General features: G+C 37.6%; 1 protein-coding gene across 1 annotated transcript in view; it reads right to left on the reverse strand.

Moving 5' to 3' along the window:
- LOC116101335 (interferon-induced very large GTPase 1-like) overlaps nucleotides 1-20,292 on the reverse strand; it is a gene marked incomplete at its 3' end in the record, with an annotated part of 57,350 nt that extends 37,058 nt beyond the window's left edge. Inside the window, exons 1-2 of the mRNA XM_031384922.1 lie at nucleotides 20,100-20,292; nucleotides 11,936-12,136 (exon numbers count right to left, since the gene is read on the reverse strand). Of these exons, the coding sequence (XP_031240782.1) occupies nucleotides 11,936-11,943 (8 nt within the window). The remainder of the gene's footprint in view (nucleotides 1-11,935; nucleotides 12,137-20,099) is intronic.
- Nucleotides 20,293-21,144: the final 852 nt, after the last annotated feature.

A 21,144-nucleotide genomic window follows, 5' to 3' on the forward strand; every position in this document is an offset into this window, starting at 1 on the left:
AAAAAAAAAAAAAAAAAAAAAAAGTTTTAAAACAGCTCTGATCTGGAAATTCTTTTATCCTTGTGCCATGAGTTCATCTTTTCTAGTATGATGTGGTTTATTCTATTCAACATGGTGACTGTTTTTATCCATACTGTCACAAAGAGCAAGAGTTTATCCTCTTTTATGCATTTATGACTTTCCATTGAACATAAATATACCACATTTTCTTTATCTACTCATTCTTTGATGGACTTCTAGAATAATTTCATTTGTGGGTACCGACATAACAAGTATGGAGACATAAATGTCCTCCCAACATGTGGATGTGATTTCCTTTGAATATATACCCAGTTGTAAGACTGCTAGATCACCTGGTAGTTCTATTATAATTTGGGGAACACAGGTACTATTTATAATAACAGCTATATGCATCCTTATCTACTTCTCCATTATTCTTTTATCTTGACAATATTTTTTGCAGTCATTTTAGTAGTAATAATATTTATACATTTTAAATCGTAATAACTTACTGTGATTTTTATTTTTCTAATTAAAAATGATGTTGAACATTTTTCATATTATCTGTTGGTCATGCTTTAAAAACAGGTCTATAAAAAAATTGCTGAATGCTGTTTATATCTGAGTTAAAGTTTCTTTTCCATGGTCTTGAAGCATTATCTTTGTCAGGTTTCAATACGTAGTCCTGTAGCACTTGATGTGGCTCAGAGAGGGTCAGTAGAAGTCCCTTTGAAATGCTGCTCTGTTGTTTGCCAGGGACAAGCACCCAGCACCAAGGGGATGGGTTTTTCCAGGGTTCTCGTTCAGTTATTGCTGAAGTCCTGGGTGCAGCCTTTACTCCTAGCTGGTTAGAGTGTTTGTTGCTTTTCTAATTCTGTTCTTCAGCTTTCCCAAGATTATTCTGGAGATGCTGCCTGGGAGGTTGCTTGCTATTTTGAAATTTCTTGTTGGTTGTTTTCTAGCTTTTTAAGTAGTTGATTTTTTTCTTTCTTATAGTTTTCTTTGGTTAAGTGATTTTATATACTAGTATGCTCTAATTCCTTGTTATTTTTGATGTATCTATTATAGATTTTACTTTGTGATTACTATGAATAGCATTAAAAAAACCTTTTGTTTATAACATGTTTTTTGGGGGTCTACAGAGATGGTTCAGCACTTGAGAGCACCCATGTTCTTTCGTAGAGAGGTCCTGAGTTCACTTCCCAGCAACCATATGCTGGGTCAATCATCTGTAATGGAATCTCATTCCCTCTTTTAATAAATGTGAAAACATAGTACACACACACACACACACACACACACACACACACACACACATTATTAAATAAATAAGCAAAGATTTTTAGTATTTAAAATAACATGCTAATTTGAAATTATTGTAGCTTAACATAACTATAAGGCAATAAGAGGTGTTACAGTTTTTGTGAATCAATGTGTGTGTGTATGAAAGAGAAAGAGAGAGAGAGAAAGAGAGAGAGAGAAAGAGAGAGAGAGAGAGAGAGAGAGAGAGAGAGAGAGAGAGAGATGGGAGATGCTATACTTGTATCTTATTCCTCCTTATATTCTGAAAGTTTTTCAGAAGAGCAGTGGCTTAAATACAGGGCATTGTGCATGCTAGACAAGTAGTTTTTCAGAAAGCCACAAGCCCAGTCACCTTTTGAATATTTGTTGTCCCAACTTATATCCTTTCATTTTATTCATCTCTATTAGGATTAGGTTTCTTAAATTTTTTTATACCGCCTGAAATAATGACTTGTTTATTCCTATAAATCGAAAACTGAAGAAGTTTTAGCATTGCTTGTTATTTTGTGTCTTCCATCTAATCCAAATAATATTGACTAGTTTAATTTCTGTCACATCTAAAGTAAAACATATATGCCTTTTGGGATGCTCAAAGAACATAGAAAATCTCAATCTTCATTTGAAATCAGGAGAATGCAGAAATTTGAAAATTAATTTTTGTTAGGTGGCATACAACATAATTGGTTTCTTTATGGCGTCTTCATACCTGTTTATTATTATAGTTGCCTGTTTTCATTCTGCATTTCCCTCCTTTTCCCATTTGTTTTCTCTTATTGGTTTCTGCCATCCATCCACATAGTAGCCCCTCTTTTTATGTATGTACACACAGACCCACATGAGAGAAAACATATTTTTCTTTCTGAATCTGGATTGATTTTAGTTAATATGCTACTATACAGTTACACTCATTTCCTTAGAAATGATAAAATTTCATTCTTCTTTTTAACAAGATTTTTTATTATTTATTTTTATTCACATTTATGAGTGTCTATGTGTATGTAAACTATTTTTTTGTAGGTGCTTATGGAGGCCTGGAGAGTACATGGGGTTCTATGCACATGAGAGTGTGTAGGAGAGCATGAGTCATCTAATGTGGATGTTGAAAACTGAACTCATGTCCTCTGGATGATCAGCCAGTCTCTTAGCCACTGAGTTCTTTTCAGCCTTTACCCATTGGAAATTTAATTCAGACATGAAGAAAAATAAAATTGAAGCTGGAGCAATGTCTCAGTGGTTAAAAGATCTTGCTGTTCTTCCAGAAGACCTAATTCAATTCCAAGCACCCATTTAGTGGCATATAACTGTAACTCCAGTTACAGAGTATCTGACAATCTCTGTTGGCCTCTGTGGCTACCAGACATGCACATGATATAGTAATTCATGTAAGCCAAACACTGATAAAAATTCCATTGAGTATGATGTCACATTTTCTCTATCCTTTTGTCTATTGATGAGGATCTAGTTTAGTTCCATATGTTGGTTACTGTGAATTAAGTGCAGCAGGAAATATGGATGTATATTTGCCTCTGTGGTGTCTTCAGAGTCCTTTGAATATATACCCAGAAGTGGTACAGCTGGGTCCTTCGGAGACTTTCTTTCTTTCTCTCTCTCTCTCTCTTCTCTCTCTCTCTTTGTTTCTTTCTTTCTCTCTTTCCCTCTCTCTCCTTCTCTTTATTTCTTCCTTTCTTTCTTACTTTTCTTGAAAAATTTCTATATCAATTTCTATACTTGCTAACTTGTTTGGTTCCTATCAGCAACATAGGATAGTTTTTTTCCCCCACAAGTTCATCAATATATATTACCATCCTTTATTTTATTTTTAAGTGATCTCCATTTTAATTGAGGGGAGATGAAATCTCCCTTACTTCAGCTTTCATTTCCTGGATGATTAAGGATTTTGAACAATTTTTCATATTTATTGGCCATTTGTATTTCTACTGTCATCTATTTGGTAAATTTATTCACACATTAGTTGTTTGGATGATTTATCTTTGTGTGTACTTAATTATTTGAGTTTATATGTTATATACATTAATCCTCTGCTAGAGGCATAGCTGGAAAAAGTTTTCTCCTATTATGTAAACTGTTTCTTAAATATTTTAATTTACTTTTATGTGTGTGCACATATACATATTCATGTGTAAAAATTCATTTTTCTAATACATGTGTGGAGGTCAGAGGTCAATCTTGAGGGACAATCCTTGCCTCCTGCCTTGTTTGAAATTTTCTCTCTCTCCCCTCTACCTGCTTTTCTTTTTCTCTCTCTCATACTGTGATGCATAGAGACTTAGTTGAGCAGTGACCTTTTGGGGTATTTTCTTATCTCCTCCTCCCATCTTGCCACAGGAATATTAGGCATATAAAGAGACACAAACAGAACCACTATGTCCTGTTTTCAGATGGCTTTTGGGGAGACAAACTCAAGTTGTCAAGCTTCTAAGCAAGTGCTCTTACATACTGAATGATTTTCCAGACCTAAACTTTGTTTATTCTATTTCAATGTTTCCTCTGCTATGCAGAAGCTTTTTAATTTAATGCAAATAGTTCTTATAATTATTTCATAAACTGTTGCAGCGTCTTCCAGAATATCCTTGCCTATGCCTGTAACTTGAAAAAGCCAAATTAATAGTAAATAGTAATAAAAGAAGACTTATTCCATGAGCCACATTGGTAAAAAGGACAGAGATCCAGTAACTTCCTTAAGTTCATCTTTGGGTACCTTTAGTAGTTTTAAGTTTAGAGAGAGGGCAGGAGCTTTTATAACTAAGCAGCATGGTCAAGGAATAGTCCCACCTATCACCAACCCATCATTGCCTCTGCTCCAGTCTGCCCTGAATGGTGGTCTCATAAGTTATTCCTCCTTTGATTGGCCTCAGGGCCTCAGCAGGAGATTCTAGGGACATTCCAATTCCCTGGAGCCCACTGTTTGAGCAGTCTGGTAGCTTTGAACAGAAACATCTCTCCTTAGAGTACAAGGGTACTTGCTTAATTAACTATCTGTGTTCATAGCAGCTTTTATTCTTTTTTTAATATTAGTATTTTCTTTATTTACATGTCATATGATTTCTCCTTTCCCAGTTTCCCCTCAAACAAAACAAAACAAAAAACAACAAGAACAAACCCTGTTGCCTACCCACTTCCCCTGCTTGCCACCCTACCCTCTCCCACTTATTGGCCCTGGCATTCCCCTATACTGGGGCACAGAACCTTCACAGGGACAAGGGCCTCTCCTCCCATTGATGATCGACTTTGCAGTCCTCTACTATACACATGCTGCCATAACAATCAGTCCCACCATGTATAGTCCTTGGTTGGTGATTGAGTCCCTGGGAGCTTTGAGGGTACTAGCTAGTTTATATTGTTGTTCATCCTAAGGAGCTGCAAACCCTTCAGCTCCTTTGGTCCTTTCTCTAACTCCTTCATTGGGGACCCTGTACTCAGTTCAATGGATGTCTGTGAGCCTCTACATCTGTATTGGTCAGGTACTGTCAGAGTCTCTCAGGAGACAGCTATATTAGGCTTGCTTGTCCTTCCTTCAGTCTCTGCTCCATAGTTAGTCTCTGCAACTCCTTCCATGGGTATTTTGTTCCCCTTTTAAGAAGGAATGAAATTTCTACATTTTGGTCTTCCTTTCTTGTGGTTTGTGGGTTGTTCTTCCTGTATTCTGAACTTCTGGGCCAATAATCACTTATCAGAGAGTGCATACCATGTGTGTTCTTTTGTGATTGGGTTACCTCACTCAAGATGATATTCTCCAGATCCATCCATTTCCCTAAGAATTTCATAAATTCATTGTTTTTAATAGCTGAGTAGTACTCCATTGTGTAGATGTACCACAATTTCTGTATCCATTCCTCTGTTGAGGGACATCTGGGTTGTTTCCAGTTTCTGGCTATTATAAATAAGGCAGCTTTTATTCTTAATAGCCAGAAACTGAAAACAATCTAGATGATCCTGAAGAATGGATAAAGAAGGTGAGGTATATTTACACAATGGACTGTTACTCAGCTAATAAAAACAATGACAATTTGAAATTTGCAGGCAAATGCATGAAAATAGAATAAAATCATCCTGAGTAAGGTAAGCTGGGCCCAGAAAGACAAACATGGTATATACTCACTTATAAGTAGGCATCAGCTATTAAGTAAAGGATAACTATGCTACAATCCACAGACCTAGAGAAGTTGAGTAACAAGGAGGGATCAATTAAAGACATAGGTCTGCTTGGGAAAGGGAAATAGAATAGATTTTGGTAGTGGACTTTGGGAAAGTGGGGATTAGAATAGGAAGGTCCATGTTGGGGGCAGGGGATCAAGAAAAAGAATACTAGGAAAGATAACTGGCATTGTAGGACATTGCAGGGGGGCAATGTAGAAGCATGGTACATTGGAAACTCCCTGGAATTTATGAGAGTGATCCTAGTGATGTCTCCTAGTAATGGCGTATACAAAGCCAGACACAGTTATTTTCTACAACCAGGCAAGGCTTCCAGCAGTAAGACTGGGATATCAACCCAGCCATAAAACCTTCGACCTACAATATGTCCTGTCTAGAAGATGTGCTAGGGCCAATGGTGGCACAGAACTTTGTGGGAGTGGCCAAGCAATGAGTGGCCCAACTTGAGATCCACACCACGAGAGAGAAAGACCAGGCCCAATATTGCCTAAAAGGTCAGAAACCCAATACTGGGCATCCCAGAGACCCAGAAGAGAACCAGACACAACTATCAAAAAAAAGTCAATATAATGATACCTAATAATATTCTGCTATAATCATATACTGGTGTCTAGCCAATCATCATCACAGAGCTATCATGCAGCAACTGATGGGAGCAGATGAAGAGACCCACAGCCAAACACTATGTGAAACCAGGGAACCCCACATAAGAAGAGGAGGAAGGATTCTAGGAACCAGAGGGGTTCAGGACACTGTAAGAACATAGCCCATAGGATCAACTAAGCAGGGCTCATAGGGGCTCATAAAGACTGATGTGGAAATCATGGTGCCTGCATGGGTTTGAGCTAGATTCTCTGCATAAATATTATAGTTATATGGCTGGTTCTTAGGGGACTCCTAACAATGGGAGTATGGGTGGTCTCAGACAATTTTGCTGTGCTCAGAGTAATTTTTCTCCTACTGAGTCACCACATTCCACCTTGATATGAGGGTTTGTGTCTAGCCTTATTGTAATTTGTTATGGCATGTGCAGGTGATACCCTGGGGAGCCCTATTTCTGTTTTGAAGGGAAGCAGAGGAGTAGTGGATCTGGGGAAGACAGGAAATGGGGGTGGTGGGAGGAGTGAAGGTAGGGGAAACAGCAGTACAGATGTAGCATGTGTATGGTATGTACTCATAATTGCACATTAGCCATAAAGTGCAGGATAGACATTCTTCAATCCACAGAACTAAAGAAACTGGGTAATAAGGAGGGCCCAAGTGATACTGTGTGAATCTCACTCAGAAGGGGAAACAAAATAGTCATCGAAAGGTGAATAGAGAGAGGGAACTGGGTGGAGAGTTGTTTAGGATGATGGCAAGCAGGTGTTGGGTGCCATGAGCTATAAGGAGTGGGGAGGTAACAAGAGGTCAGGGAGTAAGAATAGTAGGAGGCATTTCTGGGATCAGGTGGAGTTCTAGGATGAGGAAACTATGGAAACTATGGGGTGACCTTACCTGAGATTCCTACCAGTAGAGTATATAGAGACTGACATGGCTATCTCCTGTAGTTAGGCAGGACTTCCAGTGGAGGGAAGCGGGCATCAACATACCCACAAACCACACAACCTAAAATTTGTTCTGCCTACAAGATATACAGGGATAAAGATGGAGGAGAGACTGACAGAATGGTCAACCAAAGACTGGCCCAACCTGAGACCCTTCCCATGGGAGAGAGCCAACCTCTGACAGTATTAGTGATACTAATGATACAAGACTCTGCTTGTAGACAGGAACTGTCTCCTGAGAAACTTCATCCATCAGGAGATGAAAACAGATGCCAAACATCAGGCAGAGGTTGGGAAGTCTTGTGGAAGAGTAGGGGACAGAGAATTGAGAGAGCTGAAGGGGTGGAAAACACTACTAGAAGACTTACAGAGTCAACTAACCTGGGTCCATGGGGGCTCACAGAGAATGAAACACCAACTAAAGAGCATGCAGGAGCTGCCTCCCTCCCCCCATTTGTAGCAGAGGTACTACTTGGTCTTCATGTGGGTCCCGTAATAATTGGAGCAATCTGTTGCTTGTCATTGTGTCTCCTTCCCCTATCTGAACTCCCTGGTGAGATTTAGTGTGAGAAGAGGTACTTAGTCCAGCTGGGACTAGATGCCCCAGGTTTGGGTAGTACCAAAGATGGGGCTTCCCCTTCTCTGAGGAGAAGGGGAGTGGATATTAGAAGGAGGGATTTGTAAGGGCATAGCTGGGATGAGAGGAAGGATGGGGAGCTGCAACTAGGATATAATTTGAGTAAAAAATAAATTATCAAAAAGTAAAACAAAATAAAACTACACAAGGGAAGATTTGGAATCTAAACAAAATAAAAACAAACAAAGAACTTAACTCAGTGGGGCATAGTTGAACATGCCGTTAATTCCAGCACCTGAGAGGCAGAGGCAGGCAGATCTATGTGAGTCTGAGGCCAGCTTGGTCTGCTTAGTGCATTTCAGGACAGCCAGGGCTATGTAGAGAGACCTGTCTCAAAAAACAAAATAACAAACAAACAAAACTTGACTAAACTACAATGCAGAAAATAAAAGAACAAGATTAAACAGAACACCCAAGCTAATTGGGAGGTGATGGACATACCTGAAATTACAGCACTTAGAAGGCTGAAGTGATGATCAGTTTTAGGTCAGACTAGATACTTAGCGCATTCCAGGTCAGCCTGAGCTACATAACAAGATGTCATCTTATAAACAATATAAGACAACATAGAAGGAATAACACAACAACCAAATAAGAGTATGTATTTCTGTGACATAGTACTTACTAACTGAAATCACTATTCAGAGATTTCAGTCACAAATATGAAAAGTTGCATAGTTTTACAAAACCCAATTTTTAATAGAGTGAACTTTGGTTTTAATATAATAAAAAACCTAACAGTGCTAACAAGGAGTATAGGAATTATCTTGGTAAAGAACAATATCTGGTTAACTGGCTAATTACTCAGACATAAGGGAACTCTTCCATTATTTTCCAGTTTGGGGAACTGAGTACTCTCAGGAATACTTATTCTCACAGAAATTACTGAACCTAAGCTCCAAAATAGTGTTCAGTTAAACATCTTCTATTCACCAATATGACTCCTTCAGGAAACGTTAAAAAAAATAAGTCATTTGAAATTATTATTTAATTGACATTATTACCAGGACTTGAAATCTTTTGTTTCTGAAGTAATTACTTTTTATCTTACTTATTTTGAGAAAGTCTTTTACTTTAAAACAAATTGCCTTTTTTACTTTTAGCAAAACAAAACATTCTTATAAAGTTTCTCTTTACAAATATCATAATTTTCTTGGAAGTTTGCACAGGAAACTTGTTGCAGATAGCCCTGGGACTAATTATATTTGATGTTAATTCCAATCTCCTGTGAGAAGCTGTGAACAAGGAATGAGTCAGAACTCAGGTGATCTCCTGTAAACCTTCTTCCCACCTTAATTTATAAAATAAAGGCTAGAGCCCATGGTTGGGCAGAAAAAGAAGGGAAGGTGGAGCTGAAGGTATTGGAAAAAAGGAAAGAGAGAAAGGAGACAGAGGAAAAGGTGGAAGGGAAGCAGAGCAGAAACATGAAGCCTGGAGAAACTGCAAGTTATAAGGGGTCCCATAGATGGGGAAGATGGTAGTGCAGTGGTAGATCTGCCCAATCTAGGCACACAGCTTGTATTCATATTCATTGAGTTGTGTTTCCATTGCTGGGGCATATTTGAGTTGGAGATTTAGTTCAACAGGTACTTCTCTTATTACCCTAAAATTTTAATTACCTGTAATAATCAGACTAACAGTAATCTAATTTTTAAAATATTTACGTATTTTATTATTTTACATGTTTTGTTTGCATGAGTGTGTGTGTACCACACATGTGCCTGGTACCTGTGGACATCAAAAGAGAATATCACATCTCTTGAGATTGGAGTTACAGATGGTTTTGAGTCACCATGTAGGTGCTAGAAACTGAACCCAGATCTTTTAAAAGAACTACAAGTGCTCTTAATCTCTGAGCCAACTCTTCAGCCCATCCTTAGTAATCTAACCTTATCATGGATACTAGGTTCCAAGAAACAGTGAAGGGCCATGCCATCAATCACCTGATCGCTCAGTCTTTGAATCATAACTTTTAGAAGCATGATTCTCTCACAGTCAGCTTGTTATTGCACAGACATATTTCCTTGAAGTCTCAAATGATTTCTACTATCTCTTTATTAAACTAAAGAGCAAAATTTTAGTTTTTTGTAGACTTAGGAGTTCAGTTGTTGGTATTGAGCTCCGTAAGTTTTACCTTCCATTCATTTAAATTTTTATCAAATTATATAATATGTTATATTTATTTATTCAGGGTCCTATGTATGCTTGAAAAATATTATACCAGTGAACTACATCCTTATCCCAACTCACTTGGATTGCTTATGAAGATGAGGCAATAAACAATATGTCACCATTTTAAATGATTTTTCTTGCTGATAAAATTTATATTTTAGTAGTAATCACAGGCATGGAATGTTATGCATTTGTGCAAATGTGACATTTGATGGTAAAAGCTCTTGAGACATTTCTGCTTTAATGGAATCACCAATATTTTTGTTTTTCTAAAGATTAGGTAATTCTTGGTGAACTTGAAAACATTTAGGTTTTGTAATTTTTTTTCAGTATTTACTCTATCTGGCACAGATAACTATATAAAACGGAGAGAGGTTTATTCACGCCATGCCTTTGTGTCTGTATCAGCTAAGTTCTGGTGAGGTCTGTACCCTGTCCATGGTGGTCATATCTGATCTAAGGGGACCAAGTTTACTCCCTGTAGAGTAATCTTCTTACTGGAGTTACTAAGGGTTGTTCCTTGTAATTTTTAAACATGCTTGCTCCTTTGCCTGGGGTCCCACTCTCAGCTTAGCTCTGAGATCATGCTCAACCAAACTGAGCTTCTAACTTAGCTCCTCCAACTGCCAGTTGGTGGTCCACCCCACCCCCTCCAGAAGAGTGCTCCTCCAGCCCCTCACAGCTAGCTTTGCCAAGCTGCCAACAACCTCAACAGCTGCCCACTTTCTCCTCCTACCCACCTTACCGTCATGGATGGAAAACACTAGACAGTATTATTATTTTAAAACTATCCAGATAACTCAATGGCTAGGTGAAAAATTTCCTGCCCTAATCTTATCAACTAATTTTCGCCATCTTCCTTGGCCCCTGCTCTTGGCTGAGGCTGCAAAGCTTAGGGACCCAAGACCGACATATCTGCTGCTTCTTCCTCACTTCAAAACCTGGTTCAAAAACTTTTTTTCTGTTTCCCTTCCCTTCTTTTGGGACCCAGAAGTCCCATCTTTTCCCCTTCCAACAATTGGCTTCTGCCTCCTTTATTGACACAATCAAGAACCAGCTAGGAAATCGACACCTCCCTCTATAAAGGGTGACATGAAAAAACACCTCTTAATTCTGATGACCTTAGGACCTTACAGTAGGCTCTATCCTCAAAGCTCTACTGCCCTATGATATTGTCACTCTGGACGTCAAGTTTAAAACACATGAATGAGGGACATAGGCTGTATTGGATTCATAGTTATTTTCTGAAGCAACATTTCATTCATATATGTACATTTTTTGTTGAGATCAGTATATTAGATCTCTTACAATTTAATTTTGACAACTTTGTAAGTGGGTAAGAAAATACCATTTGCATGTCATGTATAGATATACATAAACAGAGCTTAGAGTCTCCATTAAAATATACTGGGTACAAAACTAACATATATTAAAGGGTACATGGATCCCAATTATTGTTTCTGTTAAACAGAACAAGATTTTCTTCCTAGATTGCTAAATCTTTTACCTATTTGTTGAAAAAGGTACCCCATTTTCCTTTCCCAGGAATTTTTGAAAGAGCAATCTTCCTTTCTTTTAATTTTTTGATGCTTTTGCATGTCACCTAAAGGATGTGCTTCATTATCCTGGTAGCATTTTAGATCCTGAAAATAATCTGTATTGTTATGCAATAATCATGGTATCAAAGGTCATTAAAATTTAAAAATAAAACATAAAATTACTCTATAAAGGAGGTGTAGCTTTGCTTATCTACAAATGCCATGCCTGCATTAAATCTTTTTATTATAGCATTCTTTGACCCTTCTTAAGTGATAGAAGGCTGGTGCTTTGATAAAGGAAGGATTTGTAAATATTTTAGAAATTAGTGAGAAAAAATTAAGAAACAAAGTTTATTTTTCTATGTATCTAAAACACACCAGACATTTTCTGAATGTTGTTGTGTATGATATGAGATCAAGATATGATTATAGGTCTCTAGGCTAAAAGTTACCCACCAAAAGGCATGTAGAGCAATTCAATTTGCATCACTGGCTTGAAGTTTGAATGAGATAAGAGTTCTAAGAGGCAGTTATTTTCACCAGAGTAGGAAAAAAGTGCTTACCTCTTCATGTGAATTCCTAGCAGTTCAGTGCTGTGTGTGCTGTGCCCAGAAGTCAAGGTGTCTCTTCCTTCTGAGTGTGAGCTTTTCACTTCCAGTGTTGACTTTTATGTGACTGATCCTAAATTGAGTGTTTTCACACTTTGTTTTCTAGGAATTCACTGATATGAGCCATTTCCATTGCTTTCTTTTAAGATAGTTTTGCTGGAAGAGCATGAAACAACATAGAATAGAATATAGACATTATTTTTCATGGATAAATCTTAGAAAATATAATGAACACTCTATCTTTTCAGATAAGTGGGCAAATTATTCTTGGAAATAAATTAGTTGACATACAACATCACTTCAAGACTTGAACATTAATGTAATACCTAAGTGAGACCTCTGTGCAAAAATTTTCTTTAAGTTTTTAAAATTTGTCTTGAACGATATTAACTGAGGAATAATAAGCAATGAGAGCCCGACTCATAGCTGAAAGGTTTCAGGATTGGACTCTAAGGGGACACCGAGATAGACTGTCTTATTTAAAATTTTATAACTTCATTTTCAGGTAAAATTTCTTTACATAGCATGGGCTACCTTGAAATCACATGCCTCATGCTGGTATTAAAGGCATTCACCACTGTGTTCAGCTTATGCTAGCCCTCTCTCTTTCCTTCTCTCTCTCTCTCTCTCTCTCTCTCTCTCTCTCTTTCTTTCTTTCTTTCTTTCTTTCTTGCCCTCTCTCCTTCTCTTTCTCTTTTTCTTTCTTCCTTTCTTTCTTTCTTTCTTTCTTTCTTTCTTTCTTTCTTTCTTTTTGAAGAGATTTATTCAAAGAGATTAATGTCATAGCAAGACAGTAGCATGGTAGGAGCTCTGACCAGGATCATATTCCTGTGGAAGAGTGGGTATTCCTTCTTATAGGTTGTCTTGATCAGGGTTTCTATTGCTGAGATGAAACACTATGAACGAAAGCAGCTCGCGTAGGAAAGGGTTTATGTTGCTTATTCTTCCACATTGCTAATCAGCATCAAGGCAGGAACTCAAAACAAGGCAGAGACTTGGAGGTAGGAGCCAATGCAGGGGCCATGAGGAGTGCTGCTAACCAGCTTGCTCCTCATGGCACACTTTCATGTTCTCCACTTGTGGCTGAGAGCTGGAGGGCAAGGAATGGATGTGGGTAGAGTGGGACTTTTCTCTCTTGATGGTGAGGAGGAGAATGGAAAATGGTAGAACTGAAGTGATTCTTGATGACTGTTGATGCTGTCTTGAAGTCCTGGGATTGAACATAGTTTAGCTTTGAAAAAGAAAAAAGTAACTCTAGCTAGCATGTAGGGTGGGCTCTAAGGAATAGTTACAAGTCAGTAATGACACCAGTGGGTAAACATAGGCTTAACCATTTTGGTAGGCTGGGAATTTGGCATTTTTTTCTGATCTAGAAGTTTGGCCTGGAGGGAATTCACGTGGAGGCACAGTGGGGTTTTCTATGGGACAAGCAGTGGCTGGTGAAGGCTTGCAGCCCTTCAGGTGCCTGGCTGTGTGGAGGTGAAGAATCGTCAGAAGGGAATGCCCCTCACCCTTGGACCAGGGGTATAGGAGTAGGAAATAGGAGTTCCTCCAAAGAAAAATGACTTGAGTGTCACCTGGAGAAGTTAGGCTTGACTAGATTAGGGAATTTCACTAGGAAGGAAAGCTGTGTGTTATCTTAGGAGAAGTTGTGTAAACAAAATGGAGATACAAGATGGTGTGCCATGGTTTTAACAATATCCACTACATTTTCATATTCCTAGCTATTTGCCTATACATGTCTCTTTCTTTCCTTGTATCTTTAGTTGTATTCTATTCCCATAAATTCTTCTACTGCTATAAATCATACAAGGGTCAATAGTTTTTACTAAGACTTTCAAAACACAAAGTTGCGTTTTATTGCAAAAAACTGTGACCATTGTTTATATCTAATTATATATATCTAGATTTCTTTAGCAATTTTCTTCTAACTGAATAAACTTAAATGTTAAGTCCTATGTGACAAAAACAAACTTATTCTACCTTTTGAGCTGGTTAATTTTTCATGATTTGCTTATTATTGCTTTCGTTTTTTTAAAAAAATTTTCTCTTTAGCCCCTATTCATTTTTTAAAACATTTGAGTATTACTACGTTGGTCTGATTCCTGGAACTCACTATGTAGGCCAGGCTGGCTCAAACTTACAGAGGTACTCCTCCCTTTGCCTATTGAGTATTGGGATTAAAGGCATGTACCGGGCTTGTTGTTAGTAGTAATGTCATCTTCCCAATCTTAAAGCCACTGATGTGTATCCCCTCCACTGCTCTGTTTCTGTGTTCCTTTTCCTTTTCTTTCTCTCTTTCCTTTCATTTCCCTTCCCTTTCCTGGTCTCCTGTCCTTTTCTCTTCCCTCTCTCCCTCTCTCCTCTCTCCCTCTCTCCCTTCCTATCCCACTTTCTTTCCTCAGACTGGAGAAGTAATTTAAGTCACTCAAAATTGCATTTCTCCCAAGCATGTGCTAATTCAAGGAGAAACTCCTACTCTTCAGTTTTCCTAATGAAGACATTATACTAGCATCTCTATAGACTTCATCAACATATCCTTATCACTGTATCACTTTTCTAATTAACTTATTAGGACATTTAATTTCTTCATCTTTTACTTATAACAAGATCCTCCCAAGTGCAACAGTTCTCTTCCATCTTCTATTGCAACATTTCTACCTGAAAATTATTATCTGCTTGATTTTTCCTAGATTTGATTCACTCCTCACCTTTTACTGAAAGGCATTCTATGATGCTTCTCCCAACAAAGACCAAGCTAAGCCTTTCTTCTTCTGTTCTCTAACTCTCTGCTAATTATTTCAATAATCAGATCTTACATGTTGTTATTAGTTACTACAGCAATTTTTATTTTTTCTTTTCAAACAATGCTTAAACAAACCATGTGGATCTTAGGATAGAGGAGCATGATGAAAAGAAATGTTCTCAAGATGACAGTAGAGGAGCACACATGAGTTTTATTAATGAAACTGTCCTTTGCTCATAATAACACCCAAAAACCATGTCTTTTATTGCTCTTTAACTTGAGCCCTACCCAAATCCCTGCCTCATAGTAGGGGTTTAACTGAGGCTTAAGTAAAAAAATAAGTTAGGTAGTTCTATACATGCATAGTTATAAATTTTTAATTTTTAAAAAACAAATAATTTTTAATTTACATTTTCTCATTAATTTTTTTTATTTATTCACTTTATATTCCAATCACTCACTGTCCTGCCTCTTCCTGGTCCTCCCTCACACAGCCTATCTATCCCCCTATCCCCTCTCTGTTCTCCTCTGAGAGGGTAAAGGCCTCCTTGAATGTCCCCTACCCTGGCACATCAAATCTATGCAGGGTACATCCTCTGCCACCAAAAAAAAAAAAAATTAAGCCAAATTTACATTTGTTCATTTATTTACTTGTTTATTGATAGAGTCTCTTTATGTAGCTCTGGCTGTCCTGGAATTTGCTATGTATAACAGGCTGGTGTTGACCTCAGAGAGTTGCCTGTCTCTGCCTCCTAAGTGCTAGAATCCAAGGAGTGGACCACCATACAAGGTTTAGAATTTTAATCGTTTAGATTTACTATTTATTATCACTTGTGTGTGTGTGTGTGTGTGTGTGTGTGTGTGTTTGCATTGTGTGTGTTCCTGTGAAGGCCAGAAGAGTGCATTGCATCTCCTGGAGTAGAAACTACAGGTGGTTTTATGCTACCTGATATGAGTGGTAGAAATTGAACTAGGGTCTTCTAAACCTCAGAGCCCTCTCTCCCAAATAAGTTTGGAGAATACTACAGGATGATTTACTCATTCTAAACTCCTAGGATAAATCCAACCTATGTGTTTAATTGGCTGGATTTAACTGAGTTACAAAAATGCTCATCACAGGAGAGAATGTAACAGATGACAAGAAAATTGACAAGGAACTGTCAAGAGTTTTGAGTATTTATTCTAATTCACTAAATTAATGCAAGAGAAATTTTGCATTTGGGAAGTCAATCAATGTTAGATCAGTTTTTGTAGGATAATTTAAAATCCTTAAGTATTTTCTCCTTTTGTCTTCCTTGATATAGGAAAGGATTATTTGCCTTTCTGAATGTAGTGTACATCCTTTTAAAACTATTAACTGCCTATATACAGGAAAGTAGTAGCTAAAAATAAAACTACTTTTATTCACAGATAATATGACTTACAATGTAGAAAATCTTGAAGGGTAAACAGTAAAAATTGCCTTGAACTAGCATGAATATAAGAAAATTTTCAGGTACAGGTTTAAAATAAAAATTGCTCTTCATATATCAACAAAAATAATTGGATGGTGTTTCAAATTAAGAGCACATTGCTACTGAAAGCAGTTAAGTGTAAACCTAACAAAACATGTACAAATACTATGTGAAGAAGACTGTAAAATTCTGATGGAACAGATTGAAGAGTATGTAAACCACAAAGACATACTCTGTAATTCATGCTGTTAAAATTCCAATTGCCCTACAGCTCCCTAGATGAAAGAGTCAACAGAGTGTATGTACCTGGAAATTATAAAAATAGATTAATTATATGTGGTATGATTAGGGCAGTTGTACAGTGTTCAACTGCCTGCACTGTCAATCTAATGTGTAAAGCCTTGAAGAGCTGCTGAAATTGAGTAACATGCTGTATCTGAACATCTGGACTCTAACGTCATCAGGTGGCAACAGCAATAGGAACAGTCACTGGGAAAAGAAAGATAGCTTGTATCTTGCTTCATCTCACTTTTTCAATGGAGCAGTTTACACTGTTGATAATCTAACCCTTACTCAGGGTAGCTGCTTCCTTACTATTCACTGCCTGACAAGTCAACCCTATCTGAAAAAGCCTTCACACACATTCAGCTGCAGGGCACAAATTCTAGGCATCTTCTACCTAGTTATGTTGTCATTGCACATCAATTATCACACTAGCTCTTTTTACAGCTTGATCTGTTGTGGATAGCTCTGGGGCTATTTGTAATTTGATGCTAATTCTGTTCTCTTGTGAGGGGTTGAGAGCAAGAAATGAGTCAGCACCCAGGTGATTTCCTGTAAACCTTCTTCCTACCTTAATTTGTAAAATAAAGTCTAGAGCAGATAAAGGGCAGGTGGAGCTGAAAGTTGGAAGAGAGAAGGAGTGGGAGAGAGAGAAAGAGAGAAAGAGAGGATGATGGAGGAGGAGGTAGAAGGAAAGCAGAGTAGAAGCACATGGTTGGAGAAACTTCAAGTTATAAGGGATCTCATAGATGGTCAAGATGGTAGTGTAGTGGTAGATCTGCCCAATCTAGGCACATAGCTTACATCCAGTAATTGAGTTGTGTTTTTATTGCCAGGGCATATTTGGGTTAGAGATTTACTGCAACATTGATCATTATATATTCACTATAATCTTAACAAACCCCCACCAAGTTATTTTCTAAATAACTATCCAAATGAAGTTTATATGAAAAAAGAAAAGGAACAGAACAACCAGTTCAGTATTAAAAGAGAAAAATAGAATACTGACACCTAAAGGCTTAATACATAGGTACAGGAATCAATGACACGCAGCATTGATGAAGACTTTCAAAAATCAATGGAAAATAATAAGGCTCCAAATATACTATGCAAATAGAATTAATTAATCTTTGACCAAGGAGGAAAGACATTGTCACAGATGAAATGATGGCCTTTTCTCAGTATATGGCTTTGGGAATGTCATATATATACACATCCATATAGATTTTAAAAATCTTGGTGTATACCTACTTCTTTAAAAAATGAACTCAAAGAATATGAGAACAGGAAAATCACATTTGACATCTATACATCTACTGTTAAATCTGATACATCTACTGCTTAGGTATTCTTGATATCTATAAACCCAGGGAAGTGGTATTTAAAATCTATTTCATAAATTACTAAAATGGTTTAAGTACAACCTTACATGATATCTGATCCCCTCAAGCAAATATTTTAAGGATAAAATTAGCATCTAATTTTAATTCATAAAATAATTTTCATGAAGCAATAAACTTAAACATTGACTACCTAAGTCTTAATATTTGTAAACATGTTTATAAGAATTAATAAGTTAAATTTTATTATTTAAAACAATCAATGATAATAAAAACCAAGAAAACCAAAAATGTTTTTTGTTAGTGAAATATATTGATATACATATAAATCCTTTGATTAGATTAGATAAAAACAATGGATTTGTTTTCAAAAATTAACTTTTATATGAAAATGATAAATGTAAGATTTTCATGAAGACTGTGATACATACAAAATAACTACATGTACATATACATATTTGCGAAATGACTTTATATTACTTTTCCATTTCATAATAGGAATTTCAGAAGATCTTATCCCACAAACAGTAGCATTTATAATGTGGGGAAGCTTACTTTATACATTTCTTTAAAAGATTATTCATTTAGTATTGCTAACACAATGTATTTCTTGAAGATAAATTTCAACTAACAGTTGTGTCATTTATGTGTAAAAACTATTTGCTCCCTGATTGTGTTTTCCCCCAAACAAAACAAAACAGCTTTGTCCCTAAGTTTCTTGTCTTGACCAACTTAAGACCAGGAAGGCAAAAACATGATGAAAAGAGAAATCAGACTCCAGGACTGCTAACTTATTTCACCTGAGTTTCAAATATAGCTTCATGTTTATTTATTTGAAATATAGATATCTTGTTAGGAAGCAAGAGCTTTCTAAATTTTGTAAGCTCAAAAATATATGACACAATAATTAATATCAAGTAAAATGAAAGATATAAAATGTTATGAATACAAATATATTTTGGTAAGAGTATTAAAAGCATAATTTTAGATGAGAGGGTATTTGACTTGTAGATTTTAAGGTAAAAGATCATTCTAATAAAAATAAGGAGAATGGATAAAACTGAAAGTTTATGTGTATCACAAAATGGTTTATAAAATTTAAAACTTGAAAATAGTATATTGAGTCAGTGAGAAAGCTCAGTGGGTAAAGGCAACAAAGGGCTGAGTTTGAACCTCACAGAGCAAGGATTTTATGTTTTATTAAAATCGCTGTATATGGTTTCTAGTTCTGAAACTCTGTCTTAAAGGAATAAAGGTTTGTTTAAAAATATTTGTCAGCCTGGCAGTGGTAGTGCATGCCTTTAATCCCAGCATTTGGGAGGCAGAAGCAGACAGAATTTTGAATTCGAGGTCAACCTGGTCTACGAAGTGAGTTCCAGAACAGCCAGGGCTATACAGAGAAACCTTGTCTCAAAAAACAAAATAAAAATAATAATAATATTTGCCGGTCTCTCTGGGCTGGTGTCCTGAGCGGACCTTGGGTGCAAGCTCTGCAGCCAGTCCCACAACACCCAGAGGAAGCTCCACTCCCAGGCGCTCTGACACTCTCAGGATCAGAGGTGAGGAGGACCCAAAATCTGTCCCAACACCAGGAGTAACTGGGACTTGCCCGAGCAGGCACACAGGAACTCTACCAGCAGAGTGGCTCGGGTTCCTTCCAGTCTCTCTGGGCTGGTGTCCAGAACAGACCTTGAGCCCAAGCCTCAAGCCAGTCCCACAACACCCAGAGGAAGCTTCTACACTCTCAGGTGCTCTAACAAGCCCAGGGTCACATATTACAAGGGAGCAGAGAAAAATAGGATGTCTCTAAGAATCTTATAGCTTCAGTAAGTCAACTACTTTCCTAATCTAAGAGGCCAAGGAGCAAGAACTCAAAGATCCACCTGTAACCAATATGTCATCCACATGTTTGGGACCATTGCAGAAGGGAATGTTTTCAATGCTTTCAAGGAAAGCCATGTTTAACAAGCCCCTGACCCATCCCAACAAAAGGCACAACTTTTAAGAAATTGAAAGAGCCAACCACAGAAGGCAAATTTTAGCATTTAGCTTTCTGAATACAGCACAGGTTAAAGATTCAATTCCTGTTTTGTTGTCAGTTCTTGGAGGTAGCATGGACCAAAGTCTGGTTTCTCAGTGAACCTTAGGTTCTAGCAACATGGAAAGGTTAAATTCCTATCTGTGGCTTTAGCATGTCACAACCCATGTATGTCTCTATTTTCCATAGTTTCTCTTTCTACTCTAGTTTTTAAGCCTATTGTACTTATCTGTCTACCCATTTCACTCTGATCACTTACTTGTGTCCTTGAAGCCCAGTCTTCAGATTGTTGCTCTACAGAGTAGTTGGAGGTGGTCATGAACCTTCCTCAAGCCTGCCAGGCTGCTGACCATTGGCTGAGGATCTATGAGGTAAGAGACTGAAATCACACTCAGAATTAGGCACCTCCCTTTTCCTTCATGTTTACAGGTTTCATTTCGTTCTTGGGTCTCTTATGTAAGTTCTTGTAGCTAAATATGGTCTGAGGAAGATTTTTGTGAGTTTTAGAGAAAAACTAACAAAACAAAACAAAACCCAGAGCAGCCTACCTGCCAAACTTAGTAGCTGCCACATGGGGGAGGAGTGTGGATAAGAGGAAGAAAGCCATACTTTCAGAATCAGAACTTTAAAAAAAAAAATAAAACAGGCAGCCTCAGCAATGTTGTGAACACGCTTGTGGTCACAGCTTGAGCTCCAACAAGACACATTCTGGCACTTGTCCTTGGTAAGACCACTAAAAGAGCCAAATTAATAGCAAAAAGATGAAAAAGATTTTATTCAGTGAGGCCACATTGGGAAGAAGCATGAAGATTTAGAGACTTCCCATCCTCCCTAATGTTTATCTTTCTGGTCCTGACAAAGTTTTCAATAGAAGGAAGAAATGCATAACCAGATCCGTCCAGTTTCCATCTGTGCTCAGATCTGATCCTGTGCCACAGTGCTTCATACCCAAATACTACCAGGAGAGAGCTGTGGAAAACACCTGTGAGCACAGGTAAAATTACCACTTCTGCTCCAAGGGACCTTCCCGGAGACTTCAGGACACAGGAATCAAGGAGCAGCCTGCGACAGGATTCTTCCTGTTTTAATCTGGTCTGTGCCAGGAGTTGACCCTGTGCCACAGCTCTCCATACCCAAATTCTTCCCAAAGAGAACTGACACACAGGCTTGCAGGAGGGACAAGCCACAGTCAGAGACAGCAAGGCCAACTAATACCAGAGATAACCAGATGGTGAGAGACAAGGGCAAGAACATAAGCAACAGAAACCAAGGCTACTTGGCATCACCAGAAGCCAGTTCTCCTA

Source organism: Mastomys coucha, unplaced genomic scaffold (assembly GCF_008632895.1).
Source record: "Mastomys coucha isolate ucsf_1 unplaced genomic scaffold, UCSF_Mcou_1 pScaffold21, whole genome shotgun sequence".
Taxonomy (NCBI): domain Eukaryota; kingdom Metazoa; phylum Chordata; class Mammalia; order Rodentia; family Muridae; genus Mastomys; species Mastomys coucha.